A 22,701-nucleotide genomic window follows, 5' to 3' on the forward strand; every position below is an offset into this window, starting at 1 on the left:
ACTCTCAACATTCATGTTATTAGCATGACACTCTATCATATTAGCTACCTAGCCTTGCTTCCATTTCTTCACTATGAAGAAAGTTTGAGCTAATAATAGGAATGAAATAATAACTACATGCTTTTTCTATCTTCATTTTGAAGGTATTTACACCATCAGAACAGAAATATCTGGCATGCCAATCAAAGGAAGTCCATTCAGTGTTAGAACATTTGATCCTAATTTAGTGAAACTTGTCAAAATCAAACAAGGAATAGTTGGAGTGCCTTGTAAATTTAATGGTAAATATAATGTTAAAAAGATGATTAATTCTGAAAAAAATATTTAAACTAAGTAAGATCTGCTGATTCACTGTCACAATTTTCAAAGTTTTAGAATAAACTACTACTGTTATATTGTGTATATCCTAAAATGATATATAAAGTTCCATAGTTTAGAAAGGTCTAGGTTAGATAGGTTGAGATATAACATTGTAATATACACAACTTTAAAAAAGTTTTATTTTTAATGTGTAGTTACACATTATTAAAAAATAAATTAGTACAAGGATACAATTTAAAAAGTTAGAGTACATACCATGTTGGCCTCCTTCAGTTGTAACGAATATGGTTCATCTTGTAGAACACTTTTTTATGTGACTGTGGAGCCCTTTTTTGGAGAGACACTCCCATCCACAGGTTAAAGTGGCTTTTGCTTTGTTGGTATGCCAATGGCAAAGCTGGAGTGTACTCTCCAGTTTATAGGGTTAGAGCTTTGAATAAATAATGCAATGTTCCATAAACTGCTAAAAAAAAATTCATATTGATTGAACTGAAATTCATATATTATTTTTTTTACATTATGTATTTTTTTATCCCACCAGTTGATGCATCAGAGGCAGGGGATGGAACTCTAGAAATAACTGTCAGTCACAATGGTCAAAATATTCCAAACAATGCATTGGCCATTGGTAAAAACAGATATGAGTGTAGTTTTATTGGTCACCAGCCAGGAACTTACAAAGTTAATGTTCTGTACAACAACTTACATGTTAATGGTGAGTTTTTTAACTTTTCTTTTTTAAAGAGCATCCTATATAGTATACTTAAAAATATTTTATTGGAGAAATCTGTCCAGATGGGTTATACAGGTTTAAATAGGAGATGACTCGAATTAACTGGGTTCCTCTCCTTGACAGACTAATGCAGTAATATATGCAAGTATATAACAACTTTAAACTTCAAATGAATGGTCAACGCACTTTTAGGTCTAAGCATTAAATAATAAATGATTGATCACTGTTTATGATACAGACAATAAGAGCATATTATAACAATGGACAGTATTATTTGTGTACTAATGCACCTCACACACGATTAAGTATGACCAAGGACTAATGGAAACTTAGCTCAACACTGCCAGAGACTTGGATTCCTGTAAACATATAGAAAAGTAAAGATCTACAGCTCAACCAAAACTTTAGCAACGATGTGCATAGTAAGAAATTGCATCTACTTAGAACACTTACCCTTCAAAAAGGGGAAAGAACAGTGGCACAACACTCTAGGCAATAATAAATGCCTTTTCCTATAAGCTGAAACTCCGACTCTGAAGAATTATGAGAAACTAAGGCGTGGCAAACAAAATTCTTAGCAGCAATGTCTTAGGATTATGGGATTGTGCACTTCCTAGGCTGCACTATCTCAATTTGTGCACATGGGTCAACTATAAAAAATGGAATGGAAAAAAAATCATATGGAAAAAAATCATGCATTTTATATATCACTACTTTTAAAGGCTTTATAGAAAAAAAAGAATTTCTTTTTTATTTCACAAATAGGCAGTCCCTATAATGTTAACATTGTTGATGTGGGTGGAATACGGCTGTTAGGTGACAACTGGAATTTAGTCTCATGCAACAAGAAAGCCAGTTTCAATCTGGTTTCACCAAGTGGTTCATTTGAAGATATGAATGTCAAGATTATTGGTAAGTTTTACAAATTTACATATTTATATGATTATACATGCTTAGTGGTCTGAAAAGCTTCTGACCTAACAATGAATCTTGTAAGTTTTATTTCTCTACATAATCTTCTTTTAAATCTATGCACTTCTTCCACTGATGCTCCCACCAATCAGTCCATCCATCCAAGCAATATTTAGCATCTCAAAAACAAAATAGTTTACAAATCTGATCGCATCATGAGATCAAAATCTTTTAATGGCAACTTTTAAAATTTATATTTTTGGTTGTATTCATAGTTGATTTACTTAATCAACTATATTTTTCTCTGAATTATTTTACACACGTTAATAATTTGGGTATTTTCCAGCTGCTGATGGTACTACAACACCTTGTAGACTAAGTGATAATGGTGATGGAACTGCTAAAATTGATTGGCATCCTACAACAATAGGTAAGCCCTATATATATTGCTATGACTCTATTTGGCTCTCACACTGCAAAACATGATGCAACCAACCGAAGAACATGAAAACTCAAGCTCCAAAAATAGTGTAATTAATAAAAATAAAATTCTTTACAATTGGCAAAACAAAATGTCTAATTGTAACTGCTGTACTGAACTTGTACTGGAATTTCTGTCTTGTCTTCAACTCAGCTGTACTCAATGGTACCAGACTGACTTCTCTCTGGAATTATCATACCAGTATGTCTTGCTGTACCAGACTGAATCTCTTGACACTCTCATTAAATAGGGTCCATCAAGACTTTCTAGAAATATCACATCACAATATAACAGGTGGTATTCTTGTGGAGTGTTCATACCAGCCATTTTCTAAGGTCTGTCACTCATCGCTTGAAACAGTTGACTTCAGCATGCTGGCTGGTGTCACAGTGTCAGCTGATCACACATTCGCCCACCCGGGTGTGTATTCCCATCACAGTTATGGCAATATATATATATATATATATATATATATATATATATAAATATAGAGAGAGAGATATATAAAGTAATTTATAATAACAGATAATGTTTCCGTGAGGGTATCATGCGACCAGCACAATGATCAACCATCTTTTCTTTTTACCAACTATTGTCAGGTACCTATTAGAGCTGGGTGGACTCAGAGGTGCCCTAAAGATCCCAAAATTAAAAATCCCAGGATTTGAACCTGGGACTCTTCAGTTTTGAAGCCAAGCACTTTACCATTCATCCACTGCATATATATATATATATATATATAAATATATATATTTGATTTTAAAGTCTGGTCTAATAATTGACTGCATAAATATATAAAATAAATTACATTCTGGAACCAAAAAAAAAAGCATTTCAAATATCTTTCTACAAAGGTTAAATTTATATTATATGATTTAAATAAATTTGCTTGATTGTTCAATTTGCTTTTTTATTTAGTAAAATGAAATCAACATTGTTTTTTTAATATCAATAATGGAGTCATGCTTTGCCAATAACTAAGCTATAATTGCTATTTACATCAAAATACATTTTCTCTAGTCTAAAAAATTATAAAGGAAATTGAAATTACTTCTTTGAATGTAAACCTTGAGCTTGTATTTTCAATCAACTTTCAGGCACACATAGAGTCTTTATTGACTATGCTGGAGTTCCTATTCAAGGAAGTCCTTTTAACATTAAAGTCTATGATGCATCAAGAGTTCGAGTTTCTAACATCAATCCTGGTGTAGTGAACAGACCTGTCTCTTTTACATGTAAAAATAGTTTAATTTAAATGATTTTTTTCAACAAATAAAAATTTTATAACATGACAATTGATCCAAAACATTTAGTTCATATAATGTCAGTAGTTAATAAGTGTTACTTTTTAAACAGCTAAAATTAAAAATGATTTTAAAAAATTTAAAGTTAATATTTGTTTAAAATTCCGAGTTTAATTGAAACAATTATTTGATATTTGTATCTTTTTATTTTTAATAAACAATTTTTTTTCTAAAAAAACTAACTGTATTGGTTAATAGCTTACACAATATTCTTAATGTAGTCTAAATATATTTTGAGTGAATTTGTTCTCATTCATCCTAAATTCAAATCTATAAATAAACATTACATTCCTTCCATTAAGACTTTTTCCCATAATTCCACAGTGGATGCCAGTGAAGCTGGTGATGGTAATCTTGAGATTCTTGTCATGTGTGATGATGAGATTATACCAAACTATGTCCAAGATGAAGGAAACACTGTGTTCAAAGTGACTTTCACACCCAAACGTGCTGGACTGCATCATATCCACACACAGTTCAACGGCCAGGCAGTCAAAGGTAAAACTAAGGAATGAATATTTACTGCGGTTATACTTTGTGATGCCAGAATGTCATGTTTAGTTTGAATTGTATCTTATCTTATAAATTACAGAGAAAATTACATCATTTCCATGTGTTAATTTAGTCATGAGTGTTAATTAGAGACCTCTGTTAAGTTATTTTATACATCTGCTCATTTTCAGTAAAACTTCTTAAAGAATGTTAGATGACAAGAAAGTTCTAGAACTCTAGCACTTGTTTGGCTTACTCTCTGTCCCTGTCTCTTTATTAACCAAACAAGATATAAATACTCTGGCTTCTTTTAGTGTAACTTCAGGTTTAAACTATTCTTACTAATCAGATTATCTATTTAAAAAAAAATGATGTATTTCATACGAGACACATATAAAAAAAAATCATTTTGTTATAGAAGGTCTATTGGAGTTCTAATAATCAACATATCACTTTTCATTTCTCAACTGTTATAAAGTAATACCTCTTAATGATAGGAAACTTTAGTACAATCTGAAAACTTCTTGACTTTATATAGGGAAAGAATTAGAAACTCACTATCAATGAAATATGAAATTTTAGCACTCTTCAATAAAGTGAAATGAGAAAATTTCAGTGTCACAACTCATCTTAAACAATGACATAAAAAATTATTTAAACATTTTGAACAAGCAGTTAAGCAGTTTATGAAATAAATTTTTAAAAATTTAGTTTTGATGTTCAATTAAATCTTAGCATTGAAAAAGAAAACAATAATCCTATTAAAATTGTATTGATCCATTTCTGACAAATCTGTGCTCACTCCAGAAAAGTAATATTGTGTTTTTCTTCTTGATTATTTTTTTACATGCATTATTTATGTTAATCCAAATATCTGTTTCTTTCCTACTCTCTGCCAGTAGTTGGCTTCACTTGCTTTTATGTGCAGTTTTTATTCACTGAGAGAAACCTGTCTTACTATCTGCCTCATGTCAGGGGAGATAATGAGGTTAAACAACACTGGTTACTTTTCCTTTTTTTAAATTCATTTTTGTGTACATAGTAATCTCAAAGAGAAAAAAAAATGTCTGGGCTTTAGTTTGTTGACTTGGCTTGCCTTGATGGTTTGCCTATGTAAATTAAAATGTGTCCCGAGGTCTTAGAAAAAAAAGAAAGAATGATCTAGACAAATATTGTATTACACACCTGCAATATTGAAACACAGAGAACTCTGAGTGACTTATTACTTTCAATGAAAATAATTAAAATGCACTATTAATGAGATCAATGTAAATGGGATTGAACATGGTAAGGGAAACACTTTTTGCAATTAAGATTTTTAATGTTTTGTTTTTATAATTCAAATGAACAAAGTGCATCATTGGCATTTGTGTTTTCTGTGCACTAACACGCTTCTCTGAACACTTCAAAATGAAGAATTTTTATCTACATTTCTGTATAACCTTGTAAAAAAATGGATTAGACGCACATCAGAATTTCTCATTATCAGATAATGTTACATTTTAAGCTTTTTTTAAGATTTTAAGTGAAGCTTATTAACAACCCAATTCAACATGTCTGAGACTTGCCCTTATCTTGTCTAATAACAGTTTTAACATTGTAAGACCATAAAGCATGAATATTTTTTGTATAGCTTGTATGACTTAGTTGAAATTCCCCTAGTGCTATTAGAGCATGGAATGGGTTGCCAGGAAAACCAACAACTTAGCTGTTTAAGTTACTGATTAACATGCAGGACTAGATTGACTCCTGGACATGAATAGGATGCATTTATCTTCTCTTTTGAAATAACATCTATAATAATAATTAGAAAAGATATTCTAAAAATAATTTTTACCTCAATATTACTAGATATGAATTTAGAAATCTATAAATAGAGGCACATTCCCTTTTGTTAGGGCAATTGTTTTGATTGGCACCTTTATGAATGTTGGCAATTGCTCTGAGTGTGGAAATCAAGATATAAAACCATTTTTTTCCCAATAATTGTGATCTTAATATCACATACAATGACATCATTTTCAAAGAATTATTTTCTCATTTGTATTCATATTTAAAAGGATCTTACAAAAACTTAATATACCAATTTTGTTTTGAATTTTCATTTTCTGAAATGCATGTAGGCCTATTGTTTTGTAAAATATATATTGATGTTTGTGGTAATAAAGGTTTACAATACATTTTTTCCATATCTTGATTTCAGTATTTAAAAAGTAGCTACAAACTATGAACTAAATAAAAGCTATTTTAATGACATTTTCTAGCAACTGGTAGTTGAACTGAAGTATACATTAAAGATCTATACAAACTGTTTTTACAGCTACTATGACCCCAAGACAAGTTCCTTCATACTATTGTCTGAAAACAAAGAGTTAATGATTCTGATTTGTTTTTGACTGTTTTAGGCAGCCCTCAGCAATGCCCAGTTGTAGACCCTGAAAACATCCAGGTTTCTGGGAAAGGTGTAGACATGGCGGCAGCCAACATGCCAACTAGCTTCCAGGTGAACATGAAGCATGCAGGGGATGCTAGAATAAATGTGAAAGTTGTCTGTAAGTATCATCTTTCTTTCTTTCTATATATATATGTCTGTCTGTGGCATTTAACGTTTTGAGAGACGATCTTTTCCCTTTTCTTGTGTGACTACAGAGGTCAATCCTTGATACACAGCTGCATTATTGTCAGAGATGGAGTGACCTCTCCATTGCTGGAGGATATATATATATATATATATATATATATATATATATATATATATATAGCCTATATATTTATGTGTGTGTGTGTGTGATTTATTATGAATAATATATATATATTTATAATCTTTAAGTCTTTAATTCCATTTTTATCTATGAAAGCTTGCAAGACTTGGTGGAAGTTTAAAACAAGATATATATTTAACTTATCAAAAGTATTTACATTTCAGTGTTAGATCTTTACTATAAAAAAAAATCTTTAAATGTTATATTGTTTTTCTCCTTACAAAGCACCTTATGGAGAAGAAATACCAGTTCATGTTTCTGGGAATGCTAAGTCAGGACTTCGAATTGATTATACACCCATGGAAGTTGGTATGTAAAGTTTTTTATTATCTGCAATTTAACATTATTGAAGTGTAGAATATATATAAAAAAACTTGATAAATTTGTGTAGATTTTTTAAAAAACATATCGAACTTAGAATATGAGTGACTGCAAATGAAATAAATGAAGTTTTATAAACAAATGCAAGATTTTTAAGTTAACATGACTTTTACATCATGTCAGCAAGAATGACTGCCTGGTTGTATGTTATATGCTCCAGGCTGTCATCATGATGGTCTTAGGTTTGAATCCTACCCTCTGCAGGAGTTTAAGACTAGGCAGAATCTTTGTTTCTAAAAGAATGTCTAACAGAAACCCATTCCCCATTTTCCAAAAATACATGTTTAAATTGGTTATTTTAAAACTCACCAGGTCTTTATAAAGTATTTATTGATTGTGCCGGAAGCCCAGTCAAGGGAAGCCCATTCTCTTGTAATGTCTTTGATCCTGCACTCATTAGGATTAATGCCCCTGGAAGAGCATATTTTGGAAAACCTATGAACTTTCACTGTAAGTTTACATCTTTTATTGCCTTCTCTATTGTTTGTTTTAATTTTCACTGTAAGTTTATATCTTTTATTAATTGTCTATTGTTGTATTTTTTTTGCACACAAAGTCTTTAATAAATGTTTTAAGTAACAAAGTACTTAAACAAAGTGAGACATTATTTTCCAGCATGACGATTGCAGTATGTTATTGCTTTAAAATTATATCAACAATTAATCAGCTAAAAAGCTAGTCAGACTTTCTTGCAACAATCAGATTTTTTAACCTTTATCTTATTTTTACAAAGGTGGCATCATAAAGCTCAAAATACATAAGACAATAAAATAATCAAATTGATAAAAATCTAAAATGGCCCTAAGTGTTTAACAATAAAACAAAAAGTTAGAGACTGTGCTGAACCCAACAGACATTTTTTAATTGGTTTCTTACTATCTGAATCTGAAAGTATCACAACAAAGTCTCTCTACAAAGCCTTAACTCAGAATTGTGCAGCTGTAATTTTTATAATTAACAATAAATTGCAGCTGAAGTTATTTTGTAAAGTACAATATGCAAACTTAAAACTTATAATCTTTCATTGAAACATTCCGATTTGTCCCTGAGAACATTTGATTGTTCTTGTGGATCCACAATGGATGAATTGCAATGTTCTAAATGACTTTATTGCTGAAATATCACTTCATGATAGGAAAAGTAGACTATTCCTCAGGCCTTAAACATTCAATATTTGTCATAGTATTGTTATTAAATTGATAATTTTAATCTTTGAATTATATATTTTGTTAAAAATATGACAAAAAGTCTATAAAACATTAGTGCTTTTCTTTATGGTTTTTTTTTTATAGTTGTAATGGAACTTTTGAAATATCTTTCAAACACTAAAACTCTTGCAATTTTTATCTCGTCATTTAAGTGGACACATCAGCTGCAGGTGAAGGCAAACTCAAATTTCAAGTTAAATGCAGAGGTTCTGATGTACCCTGTAGATTGAGGGAAGTTGGCCAGGACAGATTTGAAGTCAGTTTTATTCCTCAAAACATAGCTCCACACTTGGTGACAGTCTTCTTCAATGACATGCAGGTCCCAGGTGAGTTGACACATAGATCTTTTGTAATAACATGTCTTCTAGGTGCAAGATGTAGCAATCATTTGAAAGGAAGGGTACAGGTGAATCCATATTAACAAGACTTTCTTCCTAAAGTTGACATACTGAAATGTAGCTAACAATTGGCATTTCCATCAAACTAGGGCAAAGACAATGAAAACAGCCTATAAATTGGCCTCCAGCATGTAAAAGTTTCATCTATGTCATATGAATCAAAATATTTAGATCACAGATGGGTTTTCTTCTTCTTCTTCTAGCCAGCTTTTTGCTGCTGAGCTGTCAGCTCTTTTGCAGACTGTGCCAAGGAAAAATAGTGTGCAGTTTTTTTCAGTTGTTCAGCACTGCCACACAGGGTGTTGGTTATGTTGGGCAGTAGTCGTAGTAGTGTCTGCCTAAGGTGGGTTAGGAAGGAGCATTCAAAAAGGATATGGTTTACGGTTTCATAAGGGTGGGCACAGTGTCTACAAAGGGGGAGTTGTGTGGGATTTATTTTATTGAGATGGTAATTTAACAGAGGTGTGTTGGAAGATTGTAGATTATTCTTTGCGCGGGAGGAAGTTAATACTGTCCAGTTTGTTAGGCATGTTCATTTCTTTGTACATGGCTCTGCCTGTGTTTCCTGTTGCCCATTGTTGAGCCACTCCTCTTTGTGGTTGTTGATTAACATTGACCTTAGGGTGAGGTAGTTAACAGGTCTATCTGGTTGTTCCATAGATGATCCTGCCTTTGAAAGCTTATCTGCCCTTTCATTTCCCATGATGCCAATGTGTCCAGGGATCCACTGTATTGTGATGTTGATGTTTAATTTTGTCATCATCTGGTGTATTATCACTATTAGTGTTGTCAACCCTCTTGGGCTTTTTGAGTTGCTGCTGTTAAGTGCAGATGGGTTTTTCTGGTCATATAAAAATTGAACACCACCAAAGACATTGCCTTATTGTACTTGTGAAAAGGAGTTAGCATTATGCCTGCCTTTCACTGTTTTGACATTTTGTGCAGGGTAATCCCACATTTATCTCTACTCCCCAGCTTAATTTGAGACAAAAAGATCATTGACCATTTGATACATCTATAAACAGTGTATAAAGCTGCTTAATGATTAAGAATTGGTTTCCACTATTACAAAGAGTTAATGTAATCTCATTTTAGAAAGCTTTAATGCAGACCACCTGTGGGGAATGGGGCTCGACTGGTATGAAAAAATATCATCAGTTAAGTAATTAATAATAACAGACATTGATAATCACCTCTATTTTAGTTTGATTTTCTATCTGTTGTCTCTCTTAAAAGCAACCTTTTAAGCAAGAAAGTGTAACAACTTGTAGTTTCGACCTACTTACACAATGACTTATTAGATGTTAAATCTCTGATTAACATGAATAATTAGATTAAGACTGGTGTAAGCATAACATCTTGTATGATGAAGAAACCTCTGTAATTTATCTAGACTAATAAATGACCAAGTTTATGGCTGAAATTCCATAAAAATGAATTGTTGGGGCAATGAAAGTTAAAAAAATGGGATCTAATAATGTAATATACAATAAAGTGTAAAGATAAAGAATTAAAAGTGACTATCATTATGTTCTCAGCTGTCTTGTTAGCTTTAAATATTTTGGCATGTTTTTATTCATGTGGGTGCTTTGTATCTTCATAGGTACGCCATTTGAAGTGACAGTTATTGACAGCACCAACATAAGTTTTACTGGAGAAGGCATGAGATTGGCCAAAGTCTACAAAGAAGTTGGGCTTCAGATGGAACACCAAGGACTGGATGAAAGAGATTTAGACATAAAAATTGTTGGTATGTTTTGTAAAGTTAAAGACTGACTGACATTAATAATTTCCTTTTAAGTTTGACCTAATACAAAACATTGTTTTAAATAATATATACAGTCACATCTTGCCACAAATACTACATAGTCATAGCCTTAGCATGTGCACATATTTAGCAAAAGGTCATAGATGTTATTGTCAAATTAAGGATGCAAACTTAGTTCTGCTTGGGTAGTCTCCCTTGAATCTGACCCTGAAGCACAACCAGTTGCCATGCCTATTAAAATTCATGTGTCCATTCAGTCATTATTCGTTGTTTTAAAATTTTATTTCCCCTTAAGAAATATTTTTCTAAAATTGTGTTCAACTGTGCTTTGGTTTAAAATCATGTTGCAAAAAAAAACAACATTGCTGTGTTTGTTAATTTTTCATATGGTTTTACATATAAGATAATTACTTATCAATAAAAGAAATGGTTTATACTTCCCAGCTCCAAGTGGCAACATAGTGCCAGCTCGCTTGAATAATTCTGGCAACAACTTGCGCATCAATTTTACACCTCTGGAGGTTGGAGCTCACAAAATCCAAGTTGGCATTGGTGATACACAGGTCAATGGAAGCCCATTCACTTGCAATGTTTATGACCCAAGTGCTGTTAGGATTATAGATGTGGATAAATCTCATCAGAAAGAAAGGGAGATAGGATTTACTAGTGAGTTTTAAATTTCTTTGCTTAATTCATTATCAACTTAATTACACCTGAAATTTTATTGTAAAGAGTAAAAAAAAAGTAAAGAACCCCCTTGCAAATCTATCGGGCATATGATGTAAAGGTCACGTTTCTTTGGCCATTGTTTAACAAATCATGTGGCCAGCACAATGACCTATCGCCATTACTCTCCCCAACTAAAGTCAGGTACCCATTAGAGTTGGGTGTCTTTAAAATCCAAAGCTCAAAATCCCAATCTTCACTGAGATTCAAACACAGGACCTCTTAGTAGTTGGGAAGCCAAGCGATTTGCAACTCAGCAAAAAAGCCCCCTATTTTAAATAGTTTTATACAAATTTAAGTATAATCACATATTTATTCAGACAATTCAATTTTTGTATTAAAATGAAGTGATTTTGAAACTAAATTTCTTTTTTTTTTTTTTTTTTTTTTGATTGAATAAAGCAGATTGTCAAATAAGTTAACACTTTTGGTGTATGTATAATCTAACAAGTATTTGTAATTCTAAGTACATAATCTTTATTTTTTATTAGGAATAGTATTTTAAATGTAAAAATTAATGTAAGAAATATTAATTGTTTTATAGTTGACAGCTCTACTGCTGGAACTGGTGCATTAGAGGTTCTAGTCACTCATAAAGGTCAACCTGTGCGTGCTGAATGCAGCAAGATAAGTGAAGGGCAGTATCATTATACATTCAAACCCCTCACAGTAGGTCGATATGAAGTGAAAGCAACTTTTAATGGTGATACCATACCAGGTTTGTTTTTTACTATCTTACTAGATCTTCTATTACATACTTATGAGTTCCCCACATTTGTAGGATCTAGTGAATTGCAACATAATTTTTGTTTTGTGCATTGCTACATATTGTCAATTTTTTATTCTGATGACAAGCTTAAAAAATTAATTATAATAAACTTAATTTGTATAATACAATGAGACTTCAATTAAAATAATTTAAATATTTAAAAAAGAAAAAAAAAAGCAAGATTTAGATCTGACAACTTCTGTTGCGTTTGATGGGAAAATGTTTCTCTTCTTCAGAGAAAGCTATTTCTTTTGATATGTAAAAATATGTAACTTTATAAAAAAAAAGTTGATTTTTAAAAAATAGCATACTTTTCCTCTCTCTTAGGTTCTCCCCTCATTATTGAAGTAGAAGAAGATGCACCAACTTTCATACGCATCAAATTTTCTAGCATAGAACCAATCAATACAAAAGGGAAAAATTGGTTCATGCTTCAAACCAGTGGAAGAAAAGTGGATAAAGAAATGTTGGATGTGATGATTTTAGGTTGTCAAAGTAGCTTTTGGCCATCACTTTGGCCTGCATGACAATTAGCTGGTGAAGGTGTCACTTTAGCCACCAAAAGAAAATCATACTGCATGTTGAATTATTTTCATGAAAATAGAAACCCAGTGTAATGTTCAAAACTATAATGCTTGCTAAGTTAAAGTTTTAAACTTCTTTGTTGGAGAATTTGTTCCATTCTCATTGTGATGAAATGTTCAAGTATCTTTTTGAACAGCATTAGATCTGCTTGCACAATTTCCTACACTTCATAGTCATTACTAGAGGGAGGTAATTAGTTTTGGTTCTTGTGATTTGTAGGGCATGTAGCTGTCTTTTACTTGGTAGTTAAATCAATTCTAAACTCTTTGACAGTATAAAAAATCAATTAAAAGACTCTTCGTATAAGTAATTGCATAAAAAGCAATAAATAATTGTTAAAATTTATACATCTACATTTCAGAATATAGAAAGAAGTCTTATAACTTTAAGATATTTATAACTTTGATTAATACCTGAAATGGCACAAGCTTAGCACTACAGTGCTCCATAATTTGTTAGGATTTAAAATGCATGCTGCTATTCTCTGCAATGACTATTACAGTTTTTCTGCTTTATATGTTAAAATAAGAAAGAAATATTTATAAAGCTCAAAACCACTTTGAAAAATATTGCATAATATTTTGTATAGACTCAATTGGAAATCACTACATATATCTTTTTTATTCTTCTGTTTTCATCAAGATTTTATTAATAAGAAAAACGAAAACTTTAGCATAATGCTACTACAGGACTCAAATACTGTACTCTTATTAACAACATTTTAATAATCAGCATGATTAAATATGACCCACAATGAAAATGTAATGTTTAATCATTCATATATTGCATGATGAAACTCTATTCATTGTCTTGATAAAGATGTATTTGTATTGTCAATCATACATTTCCTTATCAAATATATCTAACAATCAATCAATTTGACCTTTATTTTATTTGAAGCAGAACAAAAAAAAAAGACCAATTATACTACTGCTTCACCCATTCAGAAATAGTTGCCCAATTGAGAAGTATGGATTTAAAATTGTATTCACTTGGATCTGAATTCCCACGTCTTCAACTTGAATGGTTTTTGGACATTAGGTCTTTGACTTTGATGGTCAACATAAAGGTTCAGAGTTTGAATCTGCACACTATTATTCACTGCCATCATGTGGGTTTCTTTTATCTTAACAAAACATTTAAATTTGAAATTCAAACAAAAATAATGTATCAACTTGCCCTATTTGCAGGTCTGCAATCAAAATATATTTTGATTAATAGCAGACAACTTTTCAAATTTTAAATATAAACATCTGTTAATGGTTTGCTATCATATAGTAAAGTAAAATATTTGCATGGCAATTGTAATTATAAATATGAAAATAACAACTAACAATATTTTACATCCATTTTTTTGATTGTATACAATTTTGAGTTAGTAATAAGTTTTAGAAATATTTTACATAAAGTTAATAGAAAGATTTAATTATATTGATAATTTGTGTATGTTGAGATCCATCTCATTGTTTAAAAATTGTGTTAATTAAGTCTGTTCAGTTAAAAATTCATACCATGTACTTTGGTTACTTTTTTAATCAGGAACAAAGTAAGTCTTTTTTTGTTTGAACTGTTTGAGGTGAAGGTCATAGTTGTTTATAAATGTAGCAGTTTTGTAGTTCTCACAATTCAGAGTAGACCAGCACCTTGTAAATATTTTTCAGTCATGTGTAGGGTTTTATAAGTTTGAATTTTAAATTTTGAAAAGTCATCAAAATGATGTAAATTGAATCTGTCATTTTATTTTCATTAACCACTTGCTTAAAAACATTTTTTGGGTCTTATTTCATACTATTTATATTTAAAGAATTATTTCAAATATGAAATTTCTTAGAAAAATCAGTTTATTTGAAATTAATTATTTTACCTTTTTGTCTGCACTTTTACTGTTAACATGTTCATGAATGTTTTTTTTATATCATCTGACAAGCATATCATGTTCTTATTTTTGGCCTTGTCATTTGAAAGATATGAATTGTCAACTTCTGTGTAAAAGTTTAATCATGTTGAAAACATTTTCTTTCAGGTTTAACAAAAAAAAACATGTTTTATCACTGATTTAGTATATTATAAAAAAAATTGCCTTTATATAAAAATTTTTATTGTCAATTTGTTTTTATTAGCTCCAACTGGAGAAAATATTCCTGCCCGCCTTTTACAACAACCAGATGGAGACTATAAAGTTGAATGGACCCCTAACAAACCAGGTAAATTAATAAATGTCTAGCTTATGCCAGTAATATATATCTTGACATCTGTATTATATAAGGTAAGATAAGATCAACTTGATTTAGTTGATATTGACAAGATGTAGATCATATGTTTACAATGTTTTTCTAATAATACTACATCTTTAATTTTTTTTAAATTCTGACACCCTAAACAACACAGCATTATGTCTGTTAATTTATATTAAAAGTAATCATTATTATTTCACCAACCTGCCACCTTCTAAATTAGATATCTAATATCTTGCAAGTGGATTCAGCTCAAGCTGTAATAATGATTTTGAATAATTACATGACACAAAAAGTTTTGCACAAATCTATTTAAGTGCTAGAGAATAAAATCTTTGACTAGAATCAGATAGTATATAAACAGTGAAAAATAGAAAACAAGTAACTATATTATATTAAATATACAATATAAACCCCATAGGCAGAAAGCATCTACATCAGGTTTTGCCAAGACACAATTTGCATCTAACCTTCGGCACCCACTTCCCCATATTAAAACAAAAGAGATGTTAGTCACAAAGCTTCTCTTCACTGATGAACATGAGCTCCAGCTCACCATTAACATATTTGCCTATGCTGTCTTTTATTTTGGTTTAACAATAAACCTCGCCTCTAAGTAAGAGTGTGGCAGAATAGACCGCTCTGTTTGCGTAGCAAAGTCAGTGTCTACCAAGTAGTGGTTCTCACCATACTTTTGTATGGCTCTGGGACATTGTTTGCTCTATAGAAGGCTTCCTAGGCTCTTCAAATGCTTCAATGAAAGGTACCTCCACACCTTAATGGCTATTCACTGACAGTACTACCTTATAAATAACTATGTTCTGTTGAGGCTGATGTGGACATTATAGAAGCATTACTTACCAATGAACAGCTAGTGATGGGCAAAAGTTAACTAAAAAGTTGCTAACTTTTAGTTTAACTAAAAAAAATTAGTTAAGGCCAAAGTTTAATTAAAAGAAAAAAGTTTAGTTAAATCCTAGTTTAATTATTTTTTTTTAGTTACAAACTAAAAAGTTTAATTACAAATTTTACAAACTTTTTTAACATACATACCAATAAATATTTAGATCTATGTTATTAGGAGAATATATATAATGAATAATAGAGAGGAGAATAAAATAGAGGGTGCACAGGTCACTAGAAAGCCTTTTGACCTTTACCCTATAATGGTCGCTATTCCCGCCAATTCAAGGTATTTGAAAAGCGAGAAAAATAAAAAAAAACGTGTTCATTAAATTTCTAGCAAGTTTCGCTGCTTGATAAATCCTGATAATTCCTTGCTTCTATAGATCTACATTTTGCTGCTTTTTATTTGCATTTTTATTAAACACCAGTGTGTTCCTGTATAGCTGCAGGCAAAGAATTTTGCTTTACTATAGATCTAAAAGAAATGTCAACTCTTTTTATTTTAAAACATTTTACTAGATCTAGAATCTAGTAGAGTTAGAGTCTAGTGATGTCTAGTCAATTAGTATTAGTCTAGTACTACTATTAGATCTACAGTCATAATAGTCTATATTTAATTATTTTAGTCTTAAGTAGAGTCTAACTCTTAGTAGTCTTAGTCTTAGATCTAGATGTAAATTTAAAATTATAAGTCAATAATCTAGATCTAGATCTATTAATGAGGTAGTTTCGTATTCCCCCCCGAGTCACGTGGTTGTGTGTATACAACGCGCACCGTGCTTAGTTTTAGTTAGTTTGTAGTGAGAATCTGAATCGTTTTAAGTCAATATTTAGTGGTTTCAATTTACTCATTAGCGCTAAACTATAATTTGTTAATAACAGGAGAATCTAGAGATACATTTTTTTAAATAGTTTCAACTAAATCAAATAGTTAAACCTTTGATAGAAGGTACCGAAGCGTTGGCCTATAATCTGCCATACTGAGATCAAGATTCCTTGATCTACAATGAATGACTACATTTACAGTTCTTAGCATTCGGGTAACCAATCCTAGAAAAAAAAATAACACTTTCATCCCCCCCCCCCCTTTTCCTCTGCCCAAAAGTAAACAAGCTTGAACTTGAGTAGAACACTAAAAGTTGGACAGCAGACCAGCGTGTATTGGTCAGATAGCTCTAGGGCTAGTGTGTAGTCGATATGTCGACTAGTTCTTATAAAAGATAAAAAGACTGCCATGGGTTTTCCTTGTGCGTAATAGGCTTTAGTTGTTTAGCGAACAAATAACACATCTGATAGTCAAGGATAAATCGAGATCTACTCTTACAGTTACACAGGTCAAATGTGTCTTACCCCGCCCTTTCATTGTTAAATTTGGTTTCTAAGTAATAAAATGGATCTAGATCTGTTTCGTCGACGCATTTTTGAAACTTTAATGTAACATTTTGTGAATTTCTTAAAAATGATAGAACTTTTAATAACATAATAATACATCATGTATCCAAAACAAAAAATAATTCTTAATGTAATCGATGTGCACAATGTATTTCAAATTAGCGGAATATGAAATACATAACGTTAAAAATAGCTGAAGTTTACGAAAATAACAATGTTTCAACTAATATGCATATTATCCCATATATAGGCCTATAAATAAATAAATAAATATATATATATATATATATATATGTGTGTGTGTGTGTGTGTTTTGTGTAGTTTATACCAAGCTTTTTTTTAATCTTACAAGAACGTTTGTAAAAACATCTTGTTCTGTATGTGAATGTAGATCTATCATCAGCAAAGTGTTGACGCTTGTCATGACTATAAAGTAAATATCATTGATAATTTAAACCTATCCTTAAACAGTTCTTGGCCCTTTATGAAAACATTCGTATAATTATTTGAACATTCAGGGAGTTTGTTGATGTACTCTGAATATTTTAAAATGTTCTGATCATTTCGTTTGTAGAAGATATTAGATCCAGAATATTCTAGAATCTAGAGTTAGTTAGAGAGTCAACATGCAGTTTTATCATTACTTCTAAAATGGTAACTTATATTAGAACTTGGACAATTACATCTAATTTCTTTCTATAATAGTGATCTATCTATTGATTCTATTAAATTCTACATCTATCCCATAAAGACATTTAATAAAAATCTTTTTTTCATGTGAACAAATAAATGTTTATTACATTTTGCTAAAGAGATTGGTTGTACTTTAAATTTTTCATTTTTGGCTGTTTTGTCCTTAAAAAAGGTCAAAATAGTTAGTAAAAGTTTAACTAAAGTTTCTTAGTTTAGTTTAACTAATTTTTTCAATTTATGCTTAACTAAAAGTTTAATTACTTTTTTTTAGTTAAAACTTAGTTTTAGTTTAACTAAAAACATTTAGTTTAGTTCCCATCACTATGAACAGCTGCAATGGTTTGGAGGCTTATGACTGCATGCCAAATGCGAAATCTTTTTTGGCAAGCTTTATAAAGGATGGTGTTACAGAGGTGCCCCCTTTAGGTGCTATAAAGATCAACTCAGGCACTATTTCAGCCTCACTGGCATAGAAGGGAAGCAGCAGACAGAAGATGTCATCTGATTGAGATACATTGTATTTGTGGTGTCATTAGTTCATGTTGTTAGATCTAGATCTAGACATAGAATCTAGAATCTGTACGAATAATGGAATTATTCGATCCTCCTAAACTGTTGTCACTAGACAGTAATCTATCTGAAAGATGGAAAAAATGGAGACAAAGTTTTGAACTGTTTATGGTAGCCACTGAAAAGAATACAAAGCCCGAGCCAGTGAAGAAAGCTTTATTGTTACACCTGATCGGTGAACCCGCTCGCGACATCTACAATACTTTTCAAGTATGTGAAAATGAAACTGTAGACAAAGTAATTGAAAGGTTTGAGAATCATTTTTTGCCTAAGTCCAACACTGTGTATGACAGATTTAAATTCTTTTCAAGAAAGCAGAAAGACGGAGAAACGTTTGAACAGTATTATACTGAGTTAAAGAATTTGGCAAAAGAATGCAAGTTTGACAACCTTCGAGATGAACTCATCAGAGATCGATTGGTATGTGGCATACAGTCGGATCGAGTGAGAGAGAGACTTCTGAGAGATGTAGACTTAACTTTAGAGAAAGCAGCAAGCATAATTCGTGCTGACGAGCATACCCAGAACCAAATGATAGATATGAAAGGACTACATGTGGATGCTGCTAATAAATTAAAGAAGACCGAAGATAGAATGCCAGTCAAAACCTCACAGGGAAAAATGGCAAAGAATCATGTAACAAGTTTCATTAGAGATTGCAGATCTTGTGGTGGATCTCATGGAAAATACAATTGCCCAGCATTTGGACAGACATGCCGAAAATGTAAAAAGAGGAATCATTTCGCTGTAAAATGTCGTTCGAAACACTTCAAAGCTGTGAAGGAAAAATTGCTACCTCATGCTGTACCAGACAGACCATGGAAAAAGGTTGCGACAGATTTGTTTGAATGGTGAAACAATGACTATTTGCTAGTTGTGGACTATTTCTCCAAATATCCTGAAATAAAACGACTAGAGAACAAAACAGCAGAATGTGTTATCAGGGCAATGAAAGGTATTTTTGCTAGACATGGCATACCAGAAGAAATAGTGAGCGACAATATGCCATTCAATAGCTATCAATATAGAGAGTTTGCTTCTGAATGGGGTTTCAAGATAACAACATCAAGTCCCAGATACCCTCAATCAAATGGACAAAGTGAGGTGTATGTTGGTATCATAAAGCAGATATTCAACAAAGCATACAAAAGTGGGAAAGATCCATATCTCGCTATGCTCGAGTATAGAAATACTCCGATAAGCGGACTGCTTTATTCGCCATCACAACTGCTGATGAGTAGAAGACTCAGGGACATCATTCCAACTGATCCCAAACTATTGAAACCATCGGTAGCTGAAAATGCAGAGACATTACTCAACGAACGACAGAGGAAAAGCAAAGTGAGGTACGATGCAAAAGCAAGGTTACCTAAAGACTACTCTGTCGGGGAGAAGGTGAGAGTTCGTCTAGGACAAACATGGCAGAAAGCAGTCGTCATTAAGAAACATCCGTCACCCAGATCTTATATCATAAAGACAAATGATGGAAAAACATACAGACGAAATCAACAGTTTTTAAACAAGAGCTACGAAGAAGACATCTCTGGGTACTATGACACCGACGAAGACAATGAACAGCAAACTGTTAGAACAAAAGAAACAGACAATTATAAACCAACATCTATGCTGTGCCGGTCAAGACAACCAGAAGTGGTCGAGTTGTCAAAATTCCTTGTAAATATAAGTATTAAGAACTTTAAAAGGAAGGATGTGATGATAGCTTCAAAAGGAAGGATGTGTTAATATTAGAAGATATTACGTCATTGTTTGTTGTTTATGTTTTATGCGAAAGCAAAGAATCGGACGGAAATAAAAAGTTAGTTATATATGTCTACCTTGATAAAGACAGTCTCGTTATTATCATTATTAATTAGTAACGTCTACAGTAATTTATTATTAATCTGTGACTACAGAACATTTGTTTTAAAAAAACACTTCAATAAAAATGAAGCAATAAATTCTACCTTTAACAACTGTTTTGCAAAACTTTTTTAGGCAGACATTCAGTTGATGTGATGTATGGTGGACAGCAGATCCAGGGCAGCCCATTTTACATTGATGTCTTTGACATTCATAAAATACGTGTGAATAACTTTTTCCATGGTGATGTCAATGAAAAAGCTGGTTTCAAATGTAAGTAAAGGCATTTTATTTTAAAACAAGTTTTTTGTGTGTGTGTGTTGTTTCATGTGTTTTATATTTTTAGTAATGTTTTAGAAATTGTGTTCATTAATGTAACAGTGCCAATTAAAGTACTTTATGTAACAGTGCAATGAAAAGCACATTATGTCACACAATCTCATGTAGAAGTAATTAGAGAAAACATGAACATTTTTCTAATTCTTTATAACTGAATTATTGAATGAAACAAATTCTATTTTTTAAAATGTTTATTTGAATTAAGTTGTTTTTTTTTACTTATTGACATCTGGCTGTGAGATTTTGTTCATCATCACATTAAAATAAAGCCCTCATGCATTATGATTTTTTGGTCTCAGATTTTCTCAAAGTAATAAATTGGAAAATCTTCTTTGAAATAGAATTCAGCTGATAGAATAAAAACCACTCTATCTCTTTTCTTTTTTAAGAACATTTTGATTGTTCTTTATATTAAAAAGAAATTAAGAGCTTTGGGGTTCTTTTATGGCATTAAGTCACATATTGTCTTTTAAGAGAAATTCTTTCTAAAACCAATACATCCCTTACAATCACTTAAAATCTATTCTACAGATACATGTTAGCTCGATTTAAAATATACCAGTATATATACATATTTTTTTCTAACAAACAAAATTAAGTGGACTGCACTCACGCTGGTAAAAGTGAACATGACATTCGGATCATGAGTCCATCTGGCCGCAACGTACCTTACAACATAGATGAACATACACCACTGGAGTACAGTGTTTGGTACACACCAATAGAATCTGGTCAACATAAAATATTTGTTTCCTATGGTGGCATGGAACTGAATGGTGAGTAGCACATTGTTACTTCCCTTGTGTTTTTGTTTCTTGTCTCTATTCTATTTGTTCTTGTCCCTCCACTTCTGTTTCATACAGATGTGCATTATTTTAAAGCATACACATAGTCTAAACTTAAACTCATTTGCTGAATCACAATGATGAAAAAACAAAAGTTACTAAGTAATCCTGTTTAAACATAATGATGTATTAATAATTCATTGGCTTGGTTATGGGAAATTTACATTATAATGATGGCCTAAAAAAAAAAGCAATATATATTACACAATTTTGTTAAACATGCTCCTTTTTTAAAGCAATTTCTTTTAGGTTATAATTTGTTGAAAACACATAACATTTAGTAACTGACCTAAATAAGTTTTTATTTCTTGGGTTATTAATGAAAGTTATTACTTCAGAAAAGAAGATAATTATGTCCAATGTGTTTCATGTGTCAATCTAGTCATGCTGCTGGCTTTAATATTGTAAACCTGTGATATAATGAAATTATATATTTGATATTTTATCAATTTTATATCAAATATAGCCTTTCATAGTTTTAAAGTGTTTGAAAATACTCTATGTCAGAGGTTGTTCTTTTTTAAAAGAGATTATTATGATTATCTGATCTTGGCTATTTAGAGTTGGAGATAAACTATTCGCAACATCCACAACAGTCAACTTACACTCAGATACACTCTGACATAGGACGTAATAGCTGAACAACAACACAGATTTAATGTTGTATATGAAGAATGAGATTATCTTCTTATCTTATATAATACAGATGTTACTTCAAAAAAGAAGATGATTACATCCTACGCGTCATGCATTTAGTCATGCCTATTAACCGATGACTTAAATTCTGCCAAGTCCCTGGTTTTCCTGGCTAGCTCAGACAACCCATTCCATGCTCTGATAGCTCTAGGGAAGAAGGAGCATTTGTACAAATTTGTCCTAGCATATGGAACGAGGAATGTGCCAAGCATATTTTTCCACAACTGATGCAGGCAAAGCTTTTGTTTGACAAGGGTCTATTTAAAGTTTTCTTTTCATCCTCTGCACCTATCTTTACAAGGGCTTTTATTAGATCTCAAATGTGT

General features: G+C 31.5%; 1 protein-coding gene and 1 long non-coding RNA gene across 6 annotated transcripts in view; one reads left to right on the plus strand and one right to left on the minus strand.

Annotated features, from left to right (window-relative positions):
* Positions 1-22,701, plus strand: part of LOC106055671 (filamin-C-like) — a 97,151-nt gene that overhangs the window by 57,085 nt on the left and 17,365 nt on the right. For all 5 annotated transcript variants that reach the window (XM_056013117.1, XM_056013118.1, XM_056013119.1 and 2 more), the window contains 17 exons: positions 144-281; positions 863-1,036; positions 1,820-1,966; positions 2,313-2,396; positions 3,545-3,682; positions 4,076-4,249; positions 6,649-6,795; positions 7,231-7,314; positions 7,699-7,836; positions 8,747-8,920; positions 10,596-10,742; positions 11,205-11,426; positions 12,031-12,204; positions 12,583-12,741; positions 14,961-15,044; positions 20,631-20,768; positions 21,434-21,610. In XM_056013117.1, coding sequence (XP_055869092.1) covers positions 144-281; positions 863-1,036; positions 1,820-1,966; positions 2,313-2,396; positions 3,545-3,682; positions 4,076-4,249; positions 6,649-6,795; positions 7,231-7,314; positions 7,699-7,836; positions 8,747-8,920; positions 10,596-10,742; positions 11,205-11,426; positions 12,031-12,204; positions 12,583-12,741; positions 14,961-15,044; positions 20,631-20,768; positions 21,434-21,610 — 2,499 coding nt within the window. The remainder of the gene's footprint in view (positions 1-143; positions 282-862; positions 1,037-1,819; positions 1,967-2,312; positions 2,397-3,544; positions 3,683-4,075; positions 4,250-6,648; positions 6,796-7,230; positions 7,315-7,698; positions 7,837-8,746; positions 8,921-10,595; positions 10,743-11,204; positions 11,427-12,030; positions 12,205-12,582; positions 12,742-14,960; positions 15,045-20,630; positions 20,769-21,433; positions 21,611-22,701) is intronic.
* LOC129923191 (uncharacterized) lies at positions 444-3,611 on the minus strand. Its single transcript, XR_008775112.1, has 3 exons — positions 3,499-3,611; positions 1,508-1,704; positions 444-751 (listed from the first exon to the last, which is right to left on the minus strand). It is a non-coding gene; the product is annotated as an uncharacterized LOC129923191 (long non-coding RNA).

Source organism: Biomphalaria glabrata, chromosome 15 (genome assembly GCF_947242115.1).
Source record: "Biomphalaria glabrata chromosome 15, xgBioGlab47.1, whole genome shotgun sequence".
Classification (NCBI taxonomy): Eukaryota; Metazoa; Mollusca; class Gastropoda; family Planorbidae; genus Biomphalaria; species Biomphalaria glabrata.